Source organism: Eriocheir sinensis, chromosome 35, assembly GCF_024679095.1.
Source record: "Eriocheir sinensis breed Jianghai 21 chromosome 35, ASM2467909v1, whole genome shotgun sequence".
NCBI classification, from domain to species: Eukaryota; Metazoa; Arthropoda; class Malacostraca; order Decapoda; family Varunidae; genus Eriocheir; species Eriocheir sinensis.
In genome coordinates, this window is record NC_066543.1 from 11,634,350 (window position 1) to 11,655,258 (window position 20,909).

At 46.4% G+C, this 20,909-nt stretch overlaps 1 protein-coding gene across 4 annotated transcripts in view; it reads right to left on the bottom strand.

Moving 5' to 3' along the window:
- Positions 1–20,909, bottom strand: part of LOC127007397 (uncharacterized) — a 236,880-nt gene that overhangs the window by 190,345 nt on the left and 25,626 nt on the right. For all 4 annotated transcript variants that reach the window (XM_050878330.1, XM_050878328.1, XM_050878332.1 and 1 more), the window contains exon 2: positions 19,253–19,308. In XM_050878330.1, coding sequence (XP_050734287.1) covers positions 19,253–19,308 — 56 coding nt within the window. The remainder of the gene's footprint in view (positions 1–19,252; positions 19,309–20,909) is intronic.

Here is a 20,909-nt window from a genome sequence, read left to right on the forward strand (position 1 = left end):
GAGATGGGGAGGGAAGAGAAAGGAGAGAAAGGATGGATATGGAGAGGGAAGAGAAAGGAAAGGATGAAGAAGGAGAGGGGAGAGCAAGGAGAGAAAGGATGGAGATGGGGAGTACAAAAATCTAACAATATAAGGTTCTAAAGAAATCAACCTATTAACCTAAAGAGTAGGAGGAGGAAGGGGAGGAGTGGAGCAAGGGAAGAGGTGTATGGCGGTAGACAAGATGCTAAACAAATCAGTCTTTCTACTTTTTCACGTGATACAAAGCCTCTGAGAGCACAAGGCACATGATTAATTCCTAGGGTGTTAAGGAGGCTCCAGGAAAGTTGCCACCCGCTACAGCCTGAGATAATAGGGTCCAAAAAGCCTCTGCCGCCCACCTCAACGACTTAATTATTCTCATATATACTTAAGGGGAGGAGTGGTGAAGGGGGGAGGGGCGAGGCGCTAACCTGAGCCAAGTCCCTCTTTATCACGTCCGACAAAGGCTAATGCAACACACAGACAGTCTGGTTACCGTGTGCATATTTACAGGAAGAACAGGGAGGAGGAGGAGGAGGAGGAGGAGGATAAAAAGGTTGCTGATGCTTTCTCTGTAAGTATCCCACGCCTTTCTGGGAACACACACACACACACACACACACACACACACACACACACACACACACACACACACACACACACACAAGATAAATCACAGACAGACAGACAGACAGAGGGCGTCCCACCATTCCACATCACAACCTCTTACACACTTCCCCTGAGATACAGACAGACGGACAGACAGACAGAAAGATACACAAACAGGAAGAAAGTCAGATAATTACACCCCTTCACAGCACAGACAGACACACACGACCAAACTCTTATCATTCCAGCGGTCAAGTACACGCATTTGACAAGGCTTTCATAGGAGTTGTGGGCGTTTCCATGGGTAGCTATACGGCCTTGGTGGTAATCTGACAAAACTTCTGTGGCATGAAATTGAAAAAGCACTCATGAGAACGCGATTAATCTCCTTTTTGACCTTTGAAAATAGTTGATATAAATAGAGGTGGAACTTAAAATAGAATAGTAAAAATTCAATATTAAAAAAAAAAAATAAATAGAATAGTAAAAAAAGTAAAAAAAAAAAGAAAAAGAAAAAAAAAAAAATAGTTGATAAAATAGAGGTGGAACTTGAAGCCTCTGAGAATATCGACCACAGGCGCAGCATCCCATCCCAACAGGCCACATCACAGCCTCTCATATCCACTTTCCCTCTCTGTACCCTCGACCACATCAGCCAACCAGTTAACCAGTCAGCCAGCCACCAAACCTTCGCCGGGGTCACTAGAAGGAGCTTGCTCGTCCCCGGAAGCCCCGAAGGATACGAGCGGGTCCTACTAGTCCTACCGGGTGCCTGAGGTGTTGTTAGTGGTATGGTGCTGGGTGGGGCATGGTTCTTGGAGCTGATATTTTGCTTTCACTTCTACAGGAGATGACGAAGGGAGGGGAGTGGGTAAGTTAAGGGTGGTGGGTTGGGTATAATGTAGAGCTGCTTTGATGGTGGATGCAGTGAATGTGGATGATTTTTGTTGCTGTTGTTGTTTTAATTATCACTCATTATCACTAGTTTCGTTATCATCTTATCTTTAATCTCTCTCTCTCTCTCTCTCTCTCTCTCTCTCTCTCTCTCTCTCTCTCTCTCTCTCTCTCTCTCTCTCTCTCTCTCTCTTAACGGTGTGGTCCCTCCCTCCCTCCCTCCTCCAACAATTATACTGACGAAATACCCCCTCAACCCCCATCCCCCCATCTCCCCCCTCACACTCTTCCCCCCTCCAAGGATGTCTCTCTTAACAATTTACTTTCCTTCTCGACACTTCCTCGCTTATATTTTTTTGGCCCCTTAATTTTCTTTTTTTCCGACACTTAGTCTTGGCTTCTAACTTTTTTTTTCCACTTCCTTCCTCTTTTACTCTTCCTTGCACATTCATTTTAGTTTTTTTTTGTTTTTCTTCACTTCCTTTCTTCCTCTTCTGACATTCCTCTTTCCTAACTTTCTACTCGTTTTTCTCTTTCCCTCTTCTTTTCATACTCCTTTTTATCATTATCCATTCCCTTTATTCCTCCTTCGTCACACTCTCCCTTCCTCCTTTTCCTCTTCTTCCCACTCTCCTTTTTATTTTCCTCCACCCCTTTCTTCCTCCTTTCCCTCTTCTTCCCACTCTCCTTTTTATTTTCCTCCACTCCCTTTCTGCCTCCTTCGTCACACTCTCCCTTCCTCCTTTCCCTCTTCTTCCCACTCTCCTTTTCATTTTCCTCCACTCCCTTTCTTCCTCCCTCGACACACTCTCCCTTCCTCCTTTCCCTCTTCTTCCCACTCTCCTTTTCATTTTCCTCCACTCCCTTTCTTCCTCCCTCGACACACTCTTCCTTTTTCATTTTCCTCTCCCCTTTCCCTTTTCTTTTCACGCTTCTCTTATTTTCCTCCACTCCCTTTCTTCCTTCTTCATTTTCCACTTGCCTTCCCCTTTCCTTCTTTTCACACTCCTCCAGTTCCATTCTTCCTCCCTCGCCACACTCTCCCTTTCTCATTTCCCTCTCGCCTCCCTCCCCTTCCTCCCTTAAGCACCTCGTTTATTCCACTCTCTGCTCTTTATTTGCCTTTTTTCCTCCATTCCCCTTCCATTGTTTCCGGGCAACACCTTGAATAATTGACTATTTTCTCCGATTTTTTATATAGCTAACTTATCTCTTCCTTTCCCTCTTTATTCTCTTATTTTTTATCTTTCTTTCCTCATTCTTTACTTTTTTTCTCTCTCTCGTTTTCAAGGCCGCCGCTGATTGGCTAAGAGAAGCTACATCCGAACGGCATTCTCGCTCCTGATTGGCCAACAGGAAGTGGCTGTAAGCGAATCAAGATGAGGCCGTTTGATGCTGAAACAATCCACGTATACCCACTATTACGCTCAATTATCCACCTCCTTCTCTTCCACAATCATCATCACCGCCTCCTTCTTACACTCGGTCCTGTATCAACTAAAATCCTCCTCCTCTCCTTGCTTTGTTTCTTCTTTTTTTAGCTTCTACATAATCTTCATCCTCTGTTTACTCTCCCTCCTTCTCCTCCCCTATCATCCCACTCTTCTAAACCTCCCTTCTTATCATCATCTCACTTCATCGTCTCTTCTCCGCCTCTTCACCCACCTGCAACTCGTCCTTCTCCTTCTCCTCCTCCTCCTTCTCCTCCTCCTCCTTCTCCAGAGTCATCATTTTAACCTCTTTACGTCACTATCACAGACTTCTCGCCTACATTCTTGCCACACGACCGCCTCTGCAGTGTATGTCAAGTCTGGAACGTCCGATAGCGAGGGCGTTGCCTACACCTTCTAGTCTAACGCCGCAGCCTTTTTTAGCCTCTAGTGGGCGCTGACCCTTTGTTATCCTAGCCAGCCTCACATCCGGGTTACCAGATGATCAGGTTTTCCCGGGTATGGTTCCCTTTATCGACTAACCCCATTTACAGGTCAACTTTGGGATGGTGTGTCTATTCTTTACAGCCTTTTTTCGACGACTTCACATTTTTTTTTTTTACGAGAGGGGAACATCGAAACTACCTCCTAAAGTAAATGTGATAACCTGCTCTAAGATTTTTTTTTTCAAGAGAGGAACATCGAAACTACCTCTTAATGTAAATGTGATAACCTGCTCTAAGATTTTTTTTCAAGAAGATCGAAACTACCTCCTAAAATTAAATGTGATAACCTGCTCTAAGACAAGAGAACATCGAAACTACCTCTTAATGTAAATGTGATAACCTGCTCTAAGATTTTTTTTTTTCAAGAGAGGAACATCGAAACTACCTCCTAAATTAAATGTGATAACCTGCTCTAAGATTTTTTTTTTCAAGAGAGGAACATCGAAACTACCTCTTAATGTAAATGTGATAACCTGCTCTAAGATTTTTTTTTTAAGAGAGGAACATCAAGACTACCTCCTAAAGTATATGTGATAACCTGCCGGGATGGTGTTTCTATCCTGTACATCCTTTCTACATTAACTTTTTTTTTATTCAAGAAGGGAGCATCGATACTACCTCTTGAAGTAAATGTGATAACCTCCCCTTAGATTTAATTTCTGTATTCCTTACGCGTAGAATATCTCTGGACATCTGTTGGGTCTTTCTTTACCCAACTCTTGGTCTGCTTGAGGTACGAAAATAACTAACATCTTGACCTTGCATTATCACAAGACACTCACTACTATCCCCTTCTCTTTCTGTCCTGCTGACACCCCAACACTTTCACCACCACCACCACCACCACCACCACCACCGCTGTCTCGTGTGTGGTGTTCTCTCCGCCAGCGCCGCTTCTCCGAGAGCCGAGCGCCGCTTCAGTGTGCCGCTTCATTGCCGCCTCAGGGGCTCTTCTGCCGCTGGCGAGTCTGGTTCAGAGAAACAACATTGACCAATACGAGAAACACTTTTTCTTGTGGTTATATATCCTGTTTCTCCTTCGTGTATTTGTGTTCTAGTTTTTTCGCCATTTTGCACACTTTAGTCTCTTCTCTTTTACTGTATCTCTTCCTCCTCCTCCTCCTCTGCTGCTTCTGTTTTTCTAATATCCTGCTTTACTATTTTCTTTCTCGTTCCTCTTCCCTCTCTGTCATCTCAATCTGGACCGCAGCTTAGCGTTTCAAGCCTTTATCACTGCGCCATCTAGCGGAAGAGGCAGCCCGAGCGTGTAACAGGCAGGCAGTAATGACCCTGCATGTCGCCGAGAAGGGCGGAGGAAAGTCTTATTTTTTCAGTTCTTTTGCTACACTTTCTCTTGTTTCTCCTCCTCCATCCCCACCACGACCACCATCTCCTCCTCCTCCTCCTCTTCTTCCTCCTCCTCCTCCTCCTCCTCCTCCTCGTAAGGTACAGCAGGGAAGAGGTCTACCAGTGGGGGAAAAACACAGGCTTTCAGGGCGAGGGGAAGACAGATTTCACCACGGAAGGAGCCACTTGCCCATGTGTGTGTGTGTGTGTGTGTGTGTGTGTGTGTGTGTGCGTGTGCGTGTTTATGTGCATCTATTTGCCGAAAACGTACAGGAGCGAAGGTGAAGTCTTCCGCCAACTGTTCTGGAATGACCTCTGCCCTCTGACCCTGCCCCGCCCCGCCTGACCCCGTCCCTGCTACACCCTTCCACCCTGCCCTCCTATCCCCTCCTCCGCCTCTAACACTCTCCTCCACCTCCTAATTACATCTCCCCGTTTGAGTCCACAACCCACACCTACTCCTACACCCGCCTCTTCCTCTGTAATACACCCTAAGTTATTCATCCTCAACCTTCCCCCAGCATCCGTCACTCAAATCGCCCTCTCTTTCTCCCTTTCAACCTCTCTCTCACCCCACTCAGCCTCTCAAAGCAACTAATTCACTCACCATCCCACTCATCTCACTTGCCTATCCATACTTATTCACTACCACTCCGCCAGGCACCCCAACTCATCCATCCTTCACCCACCTCTCACCCACAACTCCCCACATCTTCATTCAGCCATCCAGTCTCTCCCAGTCTCCCTCCCTCCCACTTATCGACTGTCATGCAAAAAGTGAAACCATCGAATGTGTGTTGAGTGTGGGTGTGCGTGTGTGGGTGTGCGTGTGTGTGTGTGTGTGTGTGTGTGTGTGTGTGTGTGTGTGTGTAATCAGAACTTTAGCCTGACTGAGGAGGAATGGCACACAAAAAATAAATAAAAGAGAGAAAAAGGAGATTGAATAGCTAAAGATAAGATAATAGGAAGAAGAACCGAGAATAAGCACGAGAGAGAAGAGGAAAGAAAAAAAGAAAGGCAAATAAAGGAAACGAAGAGAAAGAAAATATGAAGCGAGTAAATGAGCAAATGAGATGGAATTAACTGATTGAAAGAAAATAGAGAATGAGAGAACATAAAAACGCGGCAAAAAATAATGAAACGACAACAAAGAGAGGGAGATGGATAGATAGATAGAGATAGATAGATAGATAGATAGATAGATAGATAGAGAGAGAGAGAGAGAGAGAGAGAGAGAGAGAGAGAGAGAACAAGGAAAGGAATCCCCGTTAGCCTCAAGGGAAGCTTTTTTATTTGTTTTCTTTCTTTTTTCTCTTTTTCTTTGGCTTTTTGTTCGCCTTCCTTACGGGACTCTCGGATGATTAAATATAGACGTGACTCTCTCTCTCTCTCTCTCTCTCTCTCTCTCTCTCTCTCTCTCACATTACATCACGCTTCAGCCTCATTTGCTATAATTTTATAATTTCTTGGTATGACGGAGAGAGAGAGAGAGAGAGAGAGAGAGAGAGAGAGAGTGAGAGAAAGGGTAGGTGAATGAGAGATAATGGAGGGAGAAATGACAGGGAGGGGGGAGCAAAAACGCGTCTAAAGAAAAGGAATGTTAGGAAAGGTAAAAAAATCTCTCTCTCTCTCTCTCTCTCTCTCTCTCTCTCTCTCTCTCTCTCTCTCTCTCTCTCTCTGATATATGGAGGGTGTTGAGGAATGAAGATAAGGGAGGTAGGAAAGGAATGAAGGGAAGGAGAGAGGGAGGGAGGAAGAAGGAGTGGTGAAGGAGGGAGAGAGGAGGGAGGGAGAAACGTAGGAGGAGGTGGGGGGGGGGGTAGGAGACAGCCGTGATAAGTTGCGTCACTCGGACCACCAGACCGGTTTAACGAAGGAGGAGGAGGAAGAGGAGGAGGAGAAAGAAAAAGAGGAGGAGGAGGAGGAGGAAGAGAAGGGAGAGGAAGAGTAAGTGGGAGAATGAGTGCTAAATAATTTGTTGTATCATATAAAACACATATATGCAATCTCTCTCTCTCTCTCTCTCTCTCTCTCTCTCTCTCTCTCTCTCCCTTGAACCCCTGCCCCTCTTCCTCCTCGCCTGACAACTCTCACGTTCCTTCATCTTGCCATCCTTGGCCGATAGGAGGAAGACGGATAGGGGGAGAGGAGGAAGAGGAGGAGGAGGAGGGGAGGAGGAGAAGAAGGAGGAGGAAAGGAGAGGGGAGGAGAGAAAAAGCAGAAAGCAAATATGTAAGCTCGGTGAAGAAGGATGAGGAGGAGGAACAGGAGGAGAAACAGCAGCAGGGGGGAGTGGAAGACGAGGACGGGGAGGAAGAGGAGGAGGTGGAGGGGGAGAAAGAGAAGAACAGGAGGTAACAAAGTTTATAAGAGGTTGCTCGCTTTAGTGGTGTAATCTAGCCAACCAATCTTTACTGCCAGTACTTAAGTGAAACGGGTGAGAAGGTGAGGAAGAGGAAAGGAGAGGAAAGGAGAGAAGAGAAGAGGAAAGGAGAGGAGAGAAGAGGAAAGGAGAGGAGAAGAAGGAAGAAAAAGAGGTTAGGAAATAGGAGAGGATAGGAGAGAATAAAAGAGAAGAGAGGGAAGTAAAGGAAATGAGAGAAGAAAGAGAAGGAAGGAAAAATAAAGATAGGGTAGAAGGGAATAGGAAAGGAGAAGAGGAAAGGAAAGGAGAGATGAGAAGAAGGAGAAGGAAGAGAAAATGACAAAAGTATAGAACGACAGAATAGGAAAGAAAAGGGGAGGAGAGGAAAGAGCAGGAGAAAAGGAGGAGGGGGATGGTAATATAAGAGAAGAGAATGATTGGGTGAAGGAGAAAGAGAGAAGAAAGAAGATGAAGGGAAGGAAGAGTGGAGAAGATGAGGATATAGGAGGTGAGGGAGGATCCGACGGTATGCAAAAAAAGAAAAGAAAAACGCTTGAAAAAACGTAACGGTACAAGGAACGTGAAGAAACACACACACACACACACACACACACACACACACACACACTTAAAGAACACTAAAATAACCACAGTCACCCACCCCCACCACCACCACCACCACCTCCACCACCACCACAACCTTGCTTCAGGTGTGGAGTTACCTGCGGCTCACCTGGTGGTTAATATTGCAGGCGTGGTGAGGACTTCTCCCTCCCTCCTTACCTCCCTCCCTCCCTTCCTCTCTCCCTCCCTCCCTCTCCCTATTCTTTTCCTTTCCCTCTTATTACAGTAATTTTTTCCACTCGCCCTCATTCATTTCGTCTTCATTTTGTTAGTTCTTTCGTCCCTTTCTTCCCTCTACATATTTCTATTATTCTCTCTCTCTCTCTCTCTCTCTCTCTCTCTCTCTCTCCTCTTGTTCATTTCACAGCCTTCATTATAAAGCCCTTTCTCCGTCCTCTTCCCTCCCTTCCCCTCCTCCTCTCTACTCTCCTCCTCCACCTCCTCCAAGACGAGAGTAAAAGGAAGAGAGGGAGAGCAAACATCTTCAGGCGAATGACGACGTAAAAAGGAGATAAAACAATAGAGAAAAAACTAAGATAAACATGTAAGAGCGAGCGAGCGCGCGCGCGAGAGAGAGAGAGAGAGAGAGAGAGAGAGAGAGAGAGAGAGAGAGAGAGAGAAAAACACAGACAGACAGATAGACAGAGGAAAAGAGAAAAGTGTTGTCTGGCTACGCTCATGGAACAGAAACAAGCACAAACAAACAGGAACAAACACCGCTGCCGGCAGAAAAAAAACCCGCAAAAAAACAATGACGAGCTGAAGGTGAATTAGACAACAATAATGACAGCTGAGGCAACAGACGCAACGGCAAACAGAGGCAACAACCGGCCCAACAGAACTAAGTCAACAGGAACAGGGAAAGTAATGAAGACAGCAATGACAGCAACAGAAATCCTAACAGTAAGAGAGGCAACAGTCAGCGATTAACAGAAACAGGGACAGTCATCGATCAACTCCCTACAGGAAGAGTTAAACAGTATCTTCAATCTTTCATCTCTCTCATTGGTAGACTCAGGGTTAGCTTTTCATTAATTCCTTCTTTTGTTTGTATTTCCTCCTTCTCACAACTTTCCCCAATGCCAGAGTAAGCCAGCATCTTCACTTTCATCACATTCACTTATTTCCTCGGCATTTCCTTCTTCATACGTATTCAAGTCTTTCAAGCAAGAAGCACCATGACCTCCTTCAGGGCTGACTTTGATAACTTTCGTCTCCTCCTTATGGTTTCTTTTCTCAGGGAGCAGCTTGTTGTGTGTACTTTTTCGTTACCGTTTTGCTATTGAAATGTTACCTGCTGCGTAAAGAAAGTAATGAAGTAAGTACAGAAGGTAACAGAAGTAACAGCTAGCTAAGAGTAACAGGAGACAAGCAACAGCCAGAGTAGTCGGCGCAGAGTAACAAAGCATTCAGTCAGACGCGAGACACCACCGTGACCTAAAAAGTGACACTAGTAGATCATCACTTCCACTACCACTACCCCCCCAAGCCACCGCCCCCACTCCCAACACCTCCACCTCCTCCATCACTCAAACACTTGCGTCACAGCGGGTGGAAGGAGGTTGAGTTAAATGAAGCTCGCCATTCGTTTGCCACCACCACCACCACTACCTTTTCTACCACCACCAGTACTCAGACTCACAAGGAATGTCTTTTGAATTTCCGATCCGAGCGTTGGCCTTGAGGAAACTTCACACTAATAAGATATAAAAAGAGATCAACACCACAGTACAACCGGCTAACAACAGGCTATAACTGAAAGAGTCTCAAGACGGCAAGTTCCCCTCTCTCCTTCCTCCCCTTCCCCCTCCGTCCGTCTCTCAGTGTATTTTCTCCAGTTTATGTAATTGTGTGAACGGAGGCAAACAAGAGACGCGTGTTGGTCTCATCTATATTGACACGCTTTTCCCACGACACCCCAAGAAGAAATATTTATCAGGAGGAGTTTGGGATTACAACAATATAGCGACTTTTCTTAACATTTGAGTTGATATGAAGTAAAAAAATAATGAAAAGGAAGAAACGGAAAAAAAAAAACATTGAAGTAGAGTTTTTTAAGCATATAACGAGCTTCCAGGACACCCAAAGAAAAAGAAAAGGTATATCAGAAAAAAACGTTTGAGATTAGAGGACTTAAGCAGTGTTCTTAGCATTCGAGCAGAGCTGAAAGAAAAGAATCAAGAAAAGGAAAAGAAAAAAATATTGAAGCAACGTGTCTAAGTAGCCTGTATGACGAGCTGAAGGGAAAAAAAATAGGAAAAGTTGTGTATATTGATGCTGATGCAGCGTTTAGAAGCATTCGAGGTGAGCTAAAGAGAAAAAAAAAGCAGGAAAAGTTGGAGATTTTTTATACTGTGGCAGCGTTTCTCAGTATTCGAATCAAGATGAACAATAAACAAAACCAGGAAAATTTGGAGTTTTTTATACCGTGGCAGCGTTTCTCAGTATTCGAGTTAAGATGAACGAAAAACAAAACCAGGAAAAGTTGGGTATTCTTTTTTTTACTGTGGGAGCGTTGTTAAATATTCGAGTTGAGCTGAAGAAAAAAAAAACACATATCAGGGAATATCTATACTGTACCAAAATTCCTTAGTATTCAAGTCCCCCCCCCCCCTAAAAAAAAAAAAAAATAGCAAGAGAACTTATCGAGCTCAGCGTGTACCAGATGAAAGATGTGACGTGGCGCGGCCTGACCTCGGCTTTCCCCGCGAGATGATTGCTTGTGATAAGGACTGAGGCTGTTAAGGTGTGTGAGTGTGTGTGTGTGTGTGTGTGTGTGTGTGTGTGTGTGTGTGTGTAGAAATATAGATGGATAGATAGATGGACAGATAGATTATGACCGCAAACCACAATGAAAATAAAGAAAATATGAAAGTAACATGACAGAAAATATTACAGTCTATAAAAAGATAGGTAAAAAACCACATGTACACAAACACAGACCAAAGAAAAACAAAAAAATAACGAAACAGAGAAAACCCAAACACACACACACACACACACACACACACACACACACACACACACACACACACACACAGGCAACATGACATACATACAGACAGACAGACACAAACAGACACAACACGGGGGACGGGCGGCGGCGTTAGTGGGACGAAGCTTTCACAAGACTCACACAACGATGCCATTTCCGTCACTTTTGGGCGGGTGACGACTGCTTGCCCTTGACACCCAAACCTGCCCCCCACTCACCCGTCACCCCCCTCATCCATCACCCGACCCGCCACCCCCATAGACGCATTGCCACATTTCCTAATTCATCTCTACATCAAAAGCTATAATTAAAGCTCATATTCATTAAGCCATTATTTCAACCCTCTCTCAGCTTTCACCCTTCATATTCACTTCCTCAATCATCATATCTCACCTCATCCATCAGTTCTATCTTTCACCATTACTCATCTACCCCTGTTCACCTCCACAACCTCTTAACTTTACTCCTCCTCCTCCTACCCCCCCCCTCTCTCTCTCCTCTCTTCTCTCCTTCCAAGTTTTCCATTCCTGGTTGGCCTTTCCTTATATTCCTACTCTCCTTCCCTTTCTTCATTCCTTTCCCCTCCTTAACTCTCATGAACGTCTCATTCTTCTCTCCCCTCCTTTCAACTCTTCCCGTCTTGTCTTCTTCCCTCAAGCCACAACCTCTAATTCTTCATTCCTCCTCTCTACTTCCATCTCTTCCTTTCTTATCGTCCCCTCTCCTTTTCCCAAGCCACTATCTCCAGTAATTCTTCCTTCCCCCTCCGTACCTCCCTCCACTCCTCCCTTCTACCCTCCTCTCTCCTTCCCTCCCTCCTCTCCCCCTCCGCCGCCACTCCTTCGCTCCCTCCCACACACAGGAGTGCCATGCCAAGTTAGTCACAGTAAGGTATCCATCCCTCCCCTCCTCCCCCCTCCCCCACCCCCCGGCAACGAGGGCCACACTGGAGCTTTCACCGACACACACACACACACACACACACACACACACACACAGGGGGGGGGGGGGCATGGCTAATAGGTTTACTGGCAGGGGGTTAAGTGAGGTTAAAAAAAGAAAGTAAGAGAGAAAGAAAGATAGATAGAGAGATAAGAGATAGACAGAGATAGAGAGAGAGATGGAAGGGGGGAAGGGGCAGAAGAACGTTACATGATACAGGTGTTGATCAAAGCGCCCTTTCAGGTATAAATAGACATGATTTGGTCCTCAGAAAGCCACTCTTCCTTCCTTTCCTCCCTCCCTCCCTCAAGGCTGTATGTGTGTGTGTATGTGTGTGTGTGCGTGTGCGTGTGTGTGTGTGTGTGTGTGAGAGAGAGAGAGAGAGAGAGAGAGAGAGAGAGAGAGAGAGAGAGAGAGAGAGAGAGAGAGAGAGAGAGAGAGAGAGTTCATTAATCCTAAAAAAAGAAAGAGAGAAAAAGGAAGGATAAAAATGATCCTATAGAGTTAGTTCCGCCTGAATGTCTCATTAAACTTATTACGTGTCCTTCACCTTCGTTCGTTTCCTCCTTCCTTTAATTGTCTTCCTTCCTTCCTTCCTTCCTGTCTTTACCTTTACCCTCCTGTGCTTCTTCCCATCCATTACCGTATCCATTCTTTCCTTCACAGTCGTTATTTTTTTCTTTTCTTCCATCTTTAATTCTTCTTTCTCTCTTTCCATCATTATATCCTTCGTTTAATTTCACCTTTCCTGTTTTTTTTTCTTTCATCCTTAATCCTTCTTTCTCTCTTTCCATCATTATATTCTTCGTTTAATTTCATCTTTCCTGCTTATTTTTTTCTTTCCTTCGTCTTCCTTCCACTCTTCCTTTCTTTTATCAAGTGTTTCTTCCTTCCTTTCACCCTTCATTCCTTTCTTTCACTGTGTATTCTTTCCTTCTTTTATTTGCCTACCTCTATCCACCAAATATTAAAGGAGCTGCCTCGTACAGGCCTACCGGCCTCTTGCAGACTCCTGCGTTCTTATGTTCTTATGTTTTTATTTGTTTCTCTAATTACTTCATACATTCCACTCTTCCTCTTTCCTTCTTTCTTTACTTCCATTCTTCCTTCATTCCTTTCTTTTTACCTTCCTCCTATTTTCTTTCCTTCCTTCCCTTATTCATTGTCTATTCTTTCTTCCCTTCACTGTATCTTCCATCCTTCCATCTGCAAACTCTCTCTCCTTCCCGCACACCTGCCAACCCATCCTTCCTCAACCTTTCCCTTCTTTCCCCCCAGGCAACATTAGAGCAGGTGATCCTCCCCCCCACCCCCCCACACGGCCAATTATTTAGGAATCACAGGCCATTACCTTCACTCCTTCCTTCAGAGATTATCAACGGGAAAGCTGGAATAGGAGAAGGAAATAATTGTGTGACGGTCGTGCTTGGAGAGAGAGGGATAGATAGATAGATAGACAGATAGATAGATAGATAGATAGATAGATAGATAGATAGAGAGAGAGAGAGAGAGAGAGAGAGAGAGAGAGAGAGAGAGAGAGAGAGAGAGAGAGAGAGAGAGAGCAAGGTAACAGGTAGACAATATGATATAATTTGGGTGTCTGTCTGTTTGTATCTAATAAACTGTCTGTCTGTTTATCTATCTGTCTATATGTATCTATCTGTCTATCTATATGTATGTGTCTCTGCTTATCTGTCTAGCTATTTCATGTATAAGGTAAAGAGGGGAGAGAAGGAAAGTTTGGTCGAGGAAGGAAGTGATTGGAGGAAGGTAAGGTAGGAAGGAGAGGATGGGAAGGGAAGGGAAAGGAAGGAGAGAAAAGAGGAAGTATAAGAGCGAGATGGAATTAAAATTTGCTGAGACGGGCAGACCATTTATTTCCTGGAGTGTGTGTGTGTGTGTATGTGTGTGTGTGTGTGTGTGTGTGTGTGTGTGTGTGTGTGTGAATGAGTGGTATACTTCCTGATGCTTTGGCCCCCCCTCTCTCTCTCTCTCTCTCCCACGTATTTTTTCGGGGGGTTCAGACACAAATATTTGCTTGTTGCCACTGATGATAGAAGAGAAGCTACCATTGTGTGTGTGTGTGTGTGTGTGTGTGTGTGTGTGTGTGTGTGTGAGAGTGTGAGAGAGAGAGAGAGAGAGAGAGAGAGAGAGAGAGAGAGAGAGAGAGAGAGAGAGAGAGAGAGAGAGAGAGAGAGAGAGAGAGAAGAATAAGATTAAAAAATGAAATATATAAAAAAGGTGGCACAGAAATATATGGAGTTCGTGTGGTTAGAGAAATAGAAAAAACGTGTCACTCTTGCTGACCTCAACGATGGTGTCATTCCCGTGGCCCGCTGCCGTGCTCTCTTAAGTAACAACAGCAACTCAAGAAGAGGCACAAGGTGAGGAGGAGGAGGGGGTGAGAGGGGAAGGAGGGGAGGCAGTAGGAGGAGGAGGAGGAGCAGAGGGGGGAAAGAAGGGGAGACAAATGTAAATAAAAAAGGTGAGAAGAGAGGAAGAGGAAGGAGAATGAGGGAAGACGGAGATAAAGGAAGAGAGAAGGGAGAGAGAGTAGGTAGAAGGGGAGAAGAGGGAGATAAGAGAGGTACATGGACGGAGGGGAGGTAGATGGAGATAAGGTGCGGGTAAAGAAAGTGAGTAGAGACGAAGAAGAGGTAGGAGGAGGAGGGGCAGAGGCAAGGGGAGGCAAGGAGAGGTAAGGGAGGAGGAGGGAGGAAGGGAAGGAGGGGTGGGGGTCAAACAAAGGCACATTTGGACTGCTGGTTAAGAAACAAAAGCTCTTCGCATACATAATGACGGGCAGGTTAGTGTAACAAAAGAGCAACGCACACACACACACACACACACACACACACACACACACACACAGACAGATATATATAAACACACACACACACACACACACACACACACACACACACACACACACACACACACGCAGTAGAAAGGAAAATATATCTAGATCCAAGAGGATGAACTAAGCAGCTTTCCCTCTCCCCCCTCCTTTCCTCCCTCCCCCCTCCCCCCTCCTCCCTCCCTTCCTCCATTCCTTCCTCCTCCCCAATCAAAACAAGTTGCTCCTCTTATTTTATTTCCAGGTCTCTGCTCCGCCCCCGCCTTGCATCGGCCTGGGAGGGGAGGAGAGAGGGAAGAGGAAGGGGAAGGAAGGGGAGACGGTAGGAAGGAGGGAGAGAAGAGGGGGAGGGAATTCTTGTTATGTTCAAGTCTAATTTGAAAGTTGCAAGTATGGTGTGTGTGTGTGTGTGTGTGTGTCGTATCAAGTTACACTCCCTGTTTCACCATCGCCGCCCACCCCGGACACTGACCTCACTCCCCCAACACACACACACACACACACACACACACACACACACACACACACAGCAAAAGCAAACTCAGTTATTGGTTTAACAGTAACGGGGCAATAAAAATACCAAGAGATTTTAATGCAGTCGTCACACGTAATCCAAGGAAGGGACTCGAGAGATTTCAATGCGTTAGTTGAGAGTAATCCAAGGAAGAGACTCGAGAGATTTCAATGCGTTAGTTGAGAGTAATCCAAGGAAGGAAATCACGACTTTGCGATGAGATAGATAAGTAGATAGATAGATAGATAGATAGGTGGATAGATAGACAGATAGATAGATAGAGAAAAAAGAGCGGGGTGTGAAAAGTATAGATGTTGCACAGAAATTATAGGAACCAGCAGTATAGAGAAGTGTACCGATATATACCAGGAATACGCTAAGTATATATGACAAGAAAATAAAACCATAATAAAGAACAAATAAAAAATAATAGAACGAAGGGGGTGTAGGGGAACAACAAACAACAAGAACTGACAGCAAATTCGATGTTTACACACTCTCGTTCGTGACTGACTGCAAGAACCTTTAACTGTCTCTCTCGTCTTCCTTCTTCCTGCCACTAGAGTGAAGACGACAACGAGGGGCGCACACTCCTGCCACGCCTCGGCTCAGCGTGTTGGTGCGTTACCGGCGGGGGGCAAGGAACGCACGTGGTGGATGTGTTAAACGGTGAAGTAAAAACAGTGGCAGAGGAAGGGGAGAAGAAGAGGAGGAAGGGGCGGGAAAGGATGGGGGAAGGAAAACTAGGAGGAGGATGAAGAGGGAAATTACAAAGACGTGAAGCAGGAACAGGAAGAAAAGAAAAAGAAAAGGAGGATGAAGATGTGGAAGATGAGAAAGATAGTGAGGAGAAGGAGGAGGGCGAAGACAGGAGGAGGAAGAGGAGGATGAGGATGAAAAGTGAGAGGATGAAGACAGGAGGAGGAAGAGGAGGATGAGGATGAAAAGTGAGAGGATGAAGACGAGGAGTAAAAGTAGAAGTAGTAGTAGTAGTAGTAGTAGTAGTAGTAGGAGGAGGAGGAGGAGGAAGCTTACGAGTAGGAGTAAGAGGAAGAGAAGGAAGAAGAGGAGGAGGAAGAATAACACAGCAGCTGCCAATATAAAAAGGAAAGTCTGATGGTTGCCGCTACATCCGGTGCGCGAGCGAGCGAGCGTGAGGAAGGAGAAGGGAGAGGAGGTGGAGGAGGAGGAGGAAGAGAAGCAGGCTGGAGGAAGCGAGGGCGGAGAAGGATGAGGAGGGAGCCGCTAGTGATGTGACGCTCGGCTGAGGCTGAGGAAGATGAGCCACGCGGAGCCGAGAGCCACACGCGAGGGGGCGAAGAGCGGAACGCGAGGGTACATAGCGGGAAGGGGGGGAGGGGGGGGAGGGTTCGAGAAAGGGGAGGAGAAGGAGGAAACGGGAGGGGGGGGAGGAGCAGGTGGAAAGGGTAACAAGAGGGAGAGAAAGGAGAGGCGGGAAAGAGGGGAGAAGGAAGGAAAGGGGGGAGGAGAAGGGAATGGGCGGGAAGGGGCGGGGGAATGAGGAGGAAGTTGGGAGGAAGAGGGGAAGAAGCGGGTGGAGAGAGTAACAAGAGGGAGAGGGGAGAGAGAGGTAATGGGGAGGAGGAGGGAGGAAGGGTGACGTTTGTGATACATAAACAATGCCGGAGAAGGGCGTGACGGGGTGGGGGAGGAAAGGAGGAAGGGAGAGAGGGAGGTGTGAGGGAGGGAGGGAAGGAGGAGGGAAGGTGAGGTGAGGGAGTTCGTCTATTCATCTGTCTATATCTATCCAGTTCTCTTCGCTTATCACTTCTTCACTTTCTCTCCACTTTATCCATTCCTTCACCCATCTCTCCACATACCTCGTTACTCTCCTTCGTTAATTCCATCACTCCACCATTCCTCCATCTCTTCACACACCCTTCACCCATTCCAATATCACACTCCACTTCTTTCCTCCACCACTCCCTTTCCTTCCACCTACCCCTATATCACACTTCTTCACCGCCTCCACCCACCTCTCCACCATATACCATCATGCCTTCCATCGCCACCCATACATTACTTCCACTCCCCTCCACCCTCTCCTTCTCCATCCATCACCTTCAGCCTCCTCCTTCCTCCAGCACCTTATCTCTCCACCATGTCTTTCCTCCACCCTCCATTATTCCTCCTCCACCTACGATCATTCCCCATTATTTCCTCCACACGTTAATTCCTCCACTCCCCACCGCCCTCCACCGCCGCTCCTCTCCACCCTCCGCCACCCTCAGAAGCCATTAGTAGGGCCAGGCGAGGGTGACAGAGGGCGGCGGGCGGTCTTAGCTAACTGTGTTTCATGCCTGCCACCGCCGCTGCCATCACCACCGCCGCTGGCCCGAGTCGTCTGTACGGGACACGAGACGCAGGAGGACACGGGACAAGCCATGCATACGAGCTCCGCCTCCCAGGAAGAGCGTGTGAGCGTGGGAGTTACTTGATAAAGGTTCATGACTCCCTTGTAGTTGTCACGTTCTCTTGCTGTTCGTTGACTCGGTGTGGTGGTGTGTGTGTGCTGTGTGTGCTGTGTGTGTGTGTGTGTGTGTGTGTGTTTAGAGGCAGGAATACGCTAATTATAACACCATAAAGGAAGCTAAAATGATGCAATCGAGGGCGAGGGGACGGGGAGGGAGAGGAGGTAGAGGAGGAAGAAGAGGAAGAGGAGGAGGAGCATAGGAGGGAGAGGAAGGAGCAAGAGAGGGCACAAAACCTTCCCCTCTCCTACCTACCTTTCCTCCCCCTCTCCCCATTCCTTCCCTTCCCGACCAGGCGAACAGGAAGTGTGACCGCCCTTCCTTCACCTCCCCTTCCCTCCCTTGCCTCCCTCCCTTCCTTCCTCCCTCTCCCTCTCTCCCTCCTTCACCTTACCCTCACTTTCACTATCTTCAAATTGCTTCATCCGCCATTTTTTACGTTACAAAATTGCATCCACGGATATTACGGAAAATTTATCGCCGCCGAAGATTAGTCTCCCCTTGACTCCGTTCATTACGTTAATTCTTTCAGATGCTTCAGTAATTGCTTGTTTGTTCAGCAGGGTTTATCTTTGCGTTATTCGTCCATTAGTGATGTACGTTTGCCTGTATTCCTGTCTATCTATTTATCTCTCTATCTATTGGTTATTATTTGTTCCTTTCCTAATTGTTTTCTTTCTTTCTCTCTTCTTCCTTCCTTCTTCTTTCTGCCTAGCCTTGTTTTCCTTCTTTCTTTGTGTCCTTCAGAATCTCCTTCCTTTTCATCTATCGATCTATTACTTATTTATTCCTTTCGTAATCCATTTTTTCTTTCACTCTTTCCTTCATTCCTTATTCTCTGTTTTTCTTTGCATTCTTTATATATTCCCTTTCATCTTTTTTTCACTTCTTTCGTATTTCTTTCATTATCTCATTTCCGTGCGGCCTCGACCCTTATTTCACCTTCCAGTCCCTCATTCACTATAGCGTGTGAAAGAAAAAAATGCCTCCAGTAAGCAATCAGAGACACATTAACCTGCTCAAGGCGGCCCGACGTGAGAGAATACGAGGTACAAGATCATACGGCACAATGAATTTAATGCGCTGGAAATGAGGATGTCGAGATGGGTGTGTTGAATTATAAAGTCGGGAAGGAGAACAAATCAGCACGTTAAAGGATAATAGCGAGGGTGGAGGGGAGTCTATCAAGGCATGTGCAAGGGGTGGAGGCTGCAGGAGTAAGTTACGGGTATGTTACGAGTAGGATGAGCAGGCAGGGGTGTGTGGAGAGGGAAAGAACGTACTGTGAAAGAAATAATAAAAATGGATGCGAAACAAATGAAATGAAAGAGATGGATGTTAAGGAAATGAAATGAAAAAAAAAGTAGGTGGACGAAATGTGTACGTGAGAGAACGAATGTACGGTATTAGTCTTATTCATAAACTGTAGCATCAAAAGTATGTAGAGGGTATGCAAAGAGGATGTGAAGGCATTATAACTCCACATAAAGGCTAAATAAGACGGGACAGGAATGTGTGTGTGTGAGAGAAGGATTGAGTTGGTCTGGCTCGTAAAAACTGAGCTATAGCATCGTGGGCTTGCTTAGAGGCGACGCCCAGCGCTACAAGACGGAACTACAAGAACAACAAGAGTAAGGAAAGGGACGTAACACTCACCACTGAGATGTAACATAATGCTAAGAGAAGACTAACGCCAGGCGGCTTCATCTTCGCTGTAAAGAGAGAAAAAAATAATTAGTACTTGAACATGGAAACAGAATATTACACTTACACATACTCGTCTACACACCTTATTAACACACCCATACTACTCGTCCCACACACATATATCTACTTTCCTCCTCCCTTCTCATACACGCACATACTCACAGATAACATGAGGCACCTCCCAAAACACAGCATCACACACACACACCTACACACATCCATACACGCAAAGATACTACTCCTTCCACACACCCACACATATACATCTACCTTCCTCCTCCCTTCTCATACACGCACATACGAACACAGAACACGAGGCACCCCTAAAAAAACACAGCATCACACACACACACCTACACACAACCCCTCCCACACCCCCACACATATACATCTACCTTCCTCCTCCCCTCTCATACACGCACAAACGCACACATAACACGAGGCACCCCCAAAACACCGCACAACACACACAGACGCACATGCACACACAAAGACACAAAAACTATGGTCGTGGTTGTGGGAGCAAGTGACGGTGGTAATCGCCGCTCACACACACACGGCAGGATGATGGATAGAATTACGCGGACCAAAACACCCTCATTACCTTATTACGAGGCTGGCAAGGCGGCACCAGGGAGCACCAACACGCGTCACACACACACACACACACACACACACACACACACACACACACACACACACATAAACACACAAACACACTTCCCGTCCGTCACCGCGACAAGAAAACTGTTCACACCATTACCGAACCCAGACGTGTTAGGTTTCCCGCGCGTCATTCCCAGACATTTCATTCAAGGGCTGGCCTGTGACTCTGAGGGCCATATTCTTAAACACACACATTTGATAGGGCTTCCGTAGATGTTGTGGGTATTTCCATTGGTAGTTTTACGAGGGCCATATTCTTAAACACGCACATTTGATAAGGCTTCCGTCGATGTTGTGGGTATTTCCATGGGTAGTTTTACGAGCCTAGTGATGGTTTGACAAGGCTTCTGCAGTATGGATACGAAAAACACTCCTGAGAACCCGAATAATCTCTTTTGTGGCGTTTGGGATTCTTTGTTGTGAGAGCCAAAAGCGTTTGAGAATACGACGCTGGCACCCCTCGCGGACACGTATGAGGAGGCACTTGTGTATGTGTGCCGCGGAATAGGAGAGAAGTGAATGTGGGATATGAAAGCTGCGCTACAAACTGGGGCAGACAGACGGGGTGACAGAAATAGCCGTAAAACTGAGAGAAATTATATAGGCGGGTGCAGACGAGCCCTCTCCTCCCCTTCCCCTTCAGTCCCCTTGTTCCAAAAAAAATAAAAGTCAAGCCCCGTTGTTAAGTGTAGCAGGTGTGGGCGGGGCAGGACTAGGGCGGGTCTGGGCGTGGGTTCTGTGACTCAAGGCTGCGTGTGGGCGGCGGGCGTGGCTGACTCCCTTCCTCCCTCTATTCCTAGCTCCTTCACCCCTAACTGACGCTCCTGCCCACACATGTCCGCCTCACCTCACCCTCACCCCTTACACATGTCCCCCTCAACCTACCCTCTCCCCCTCCACATGTCCAAACCCGGAGACACTCACCCACACCGACCCATGG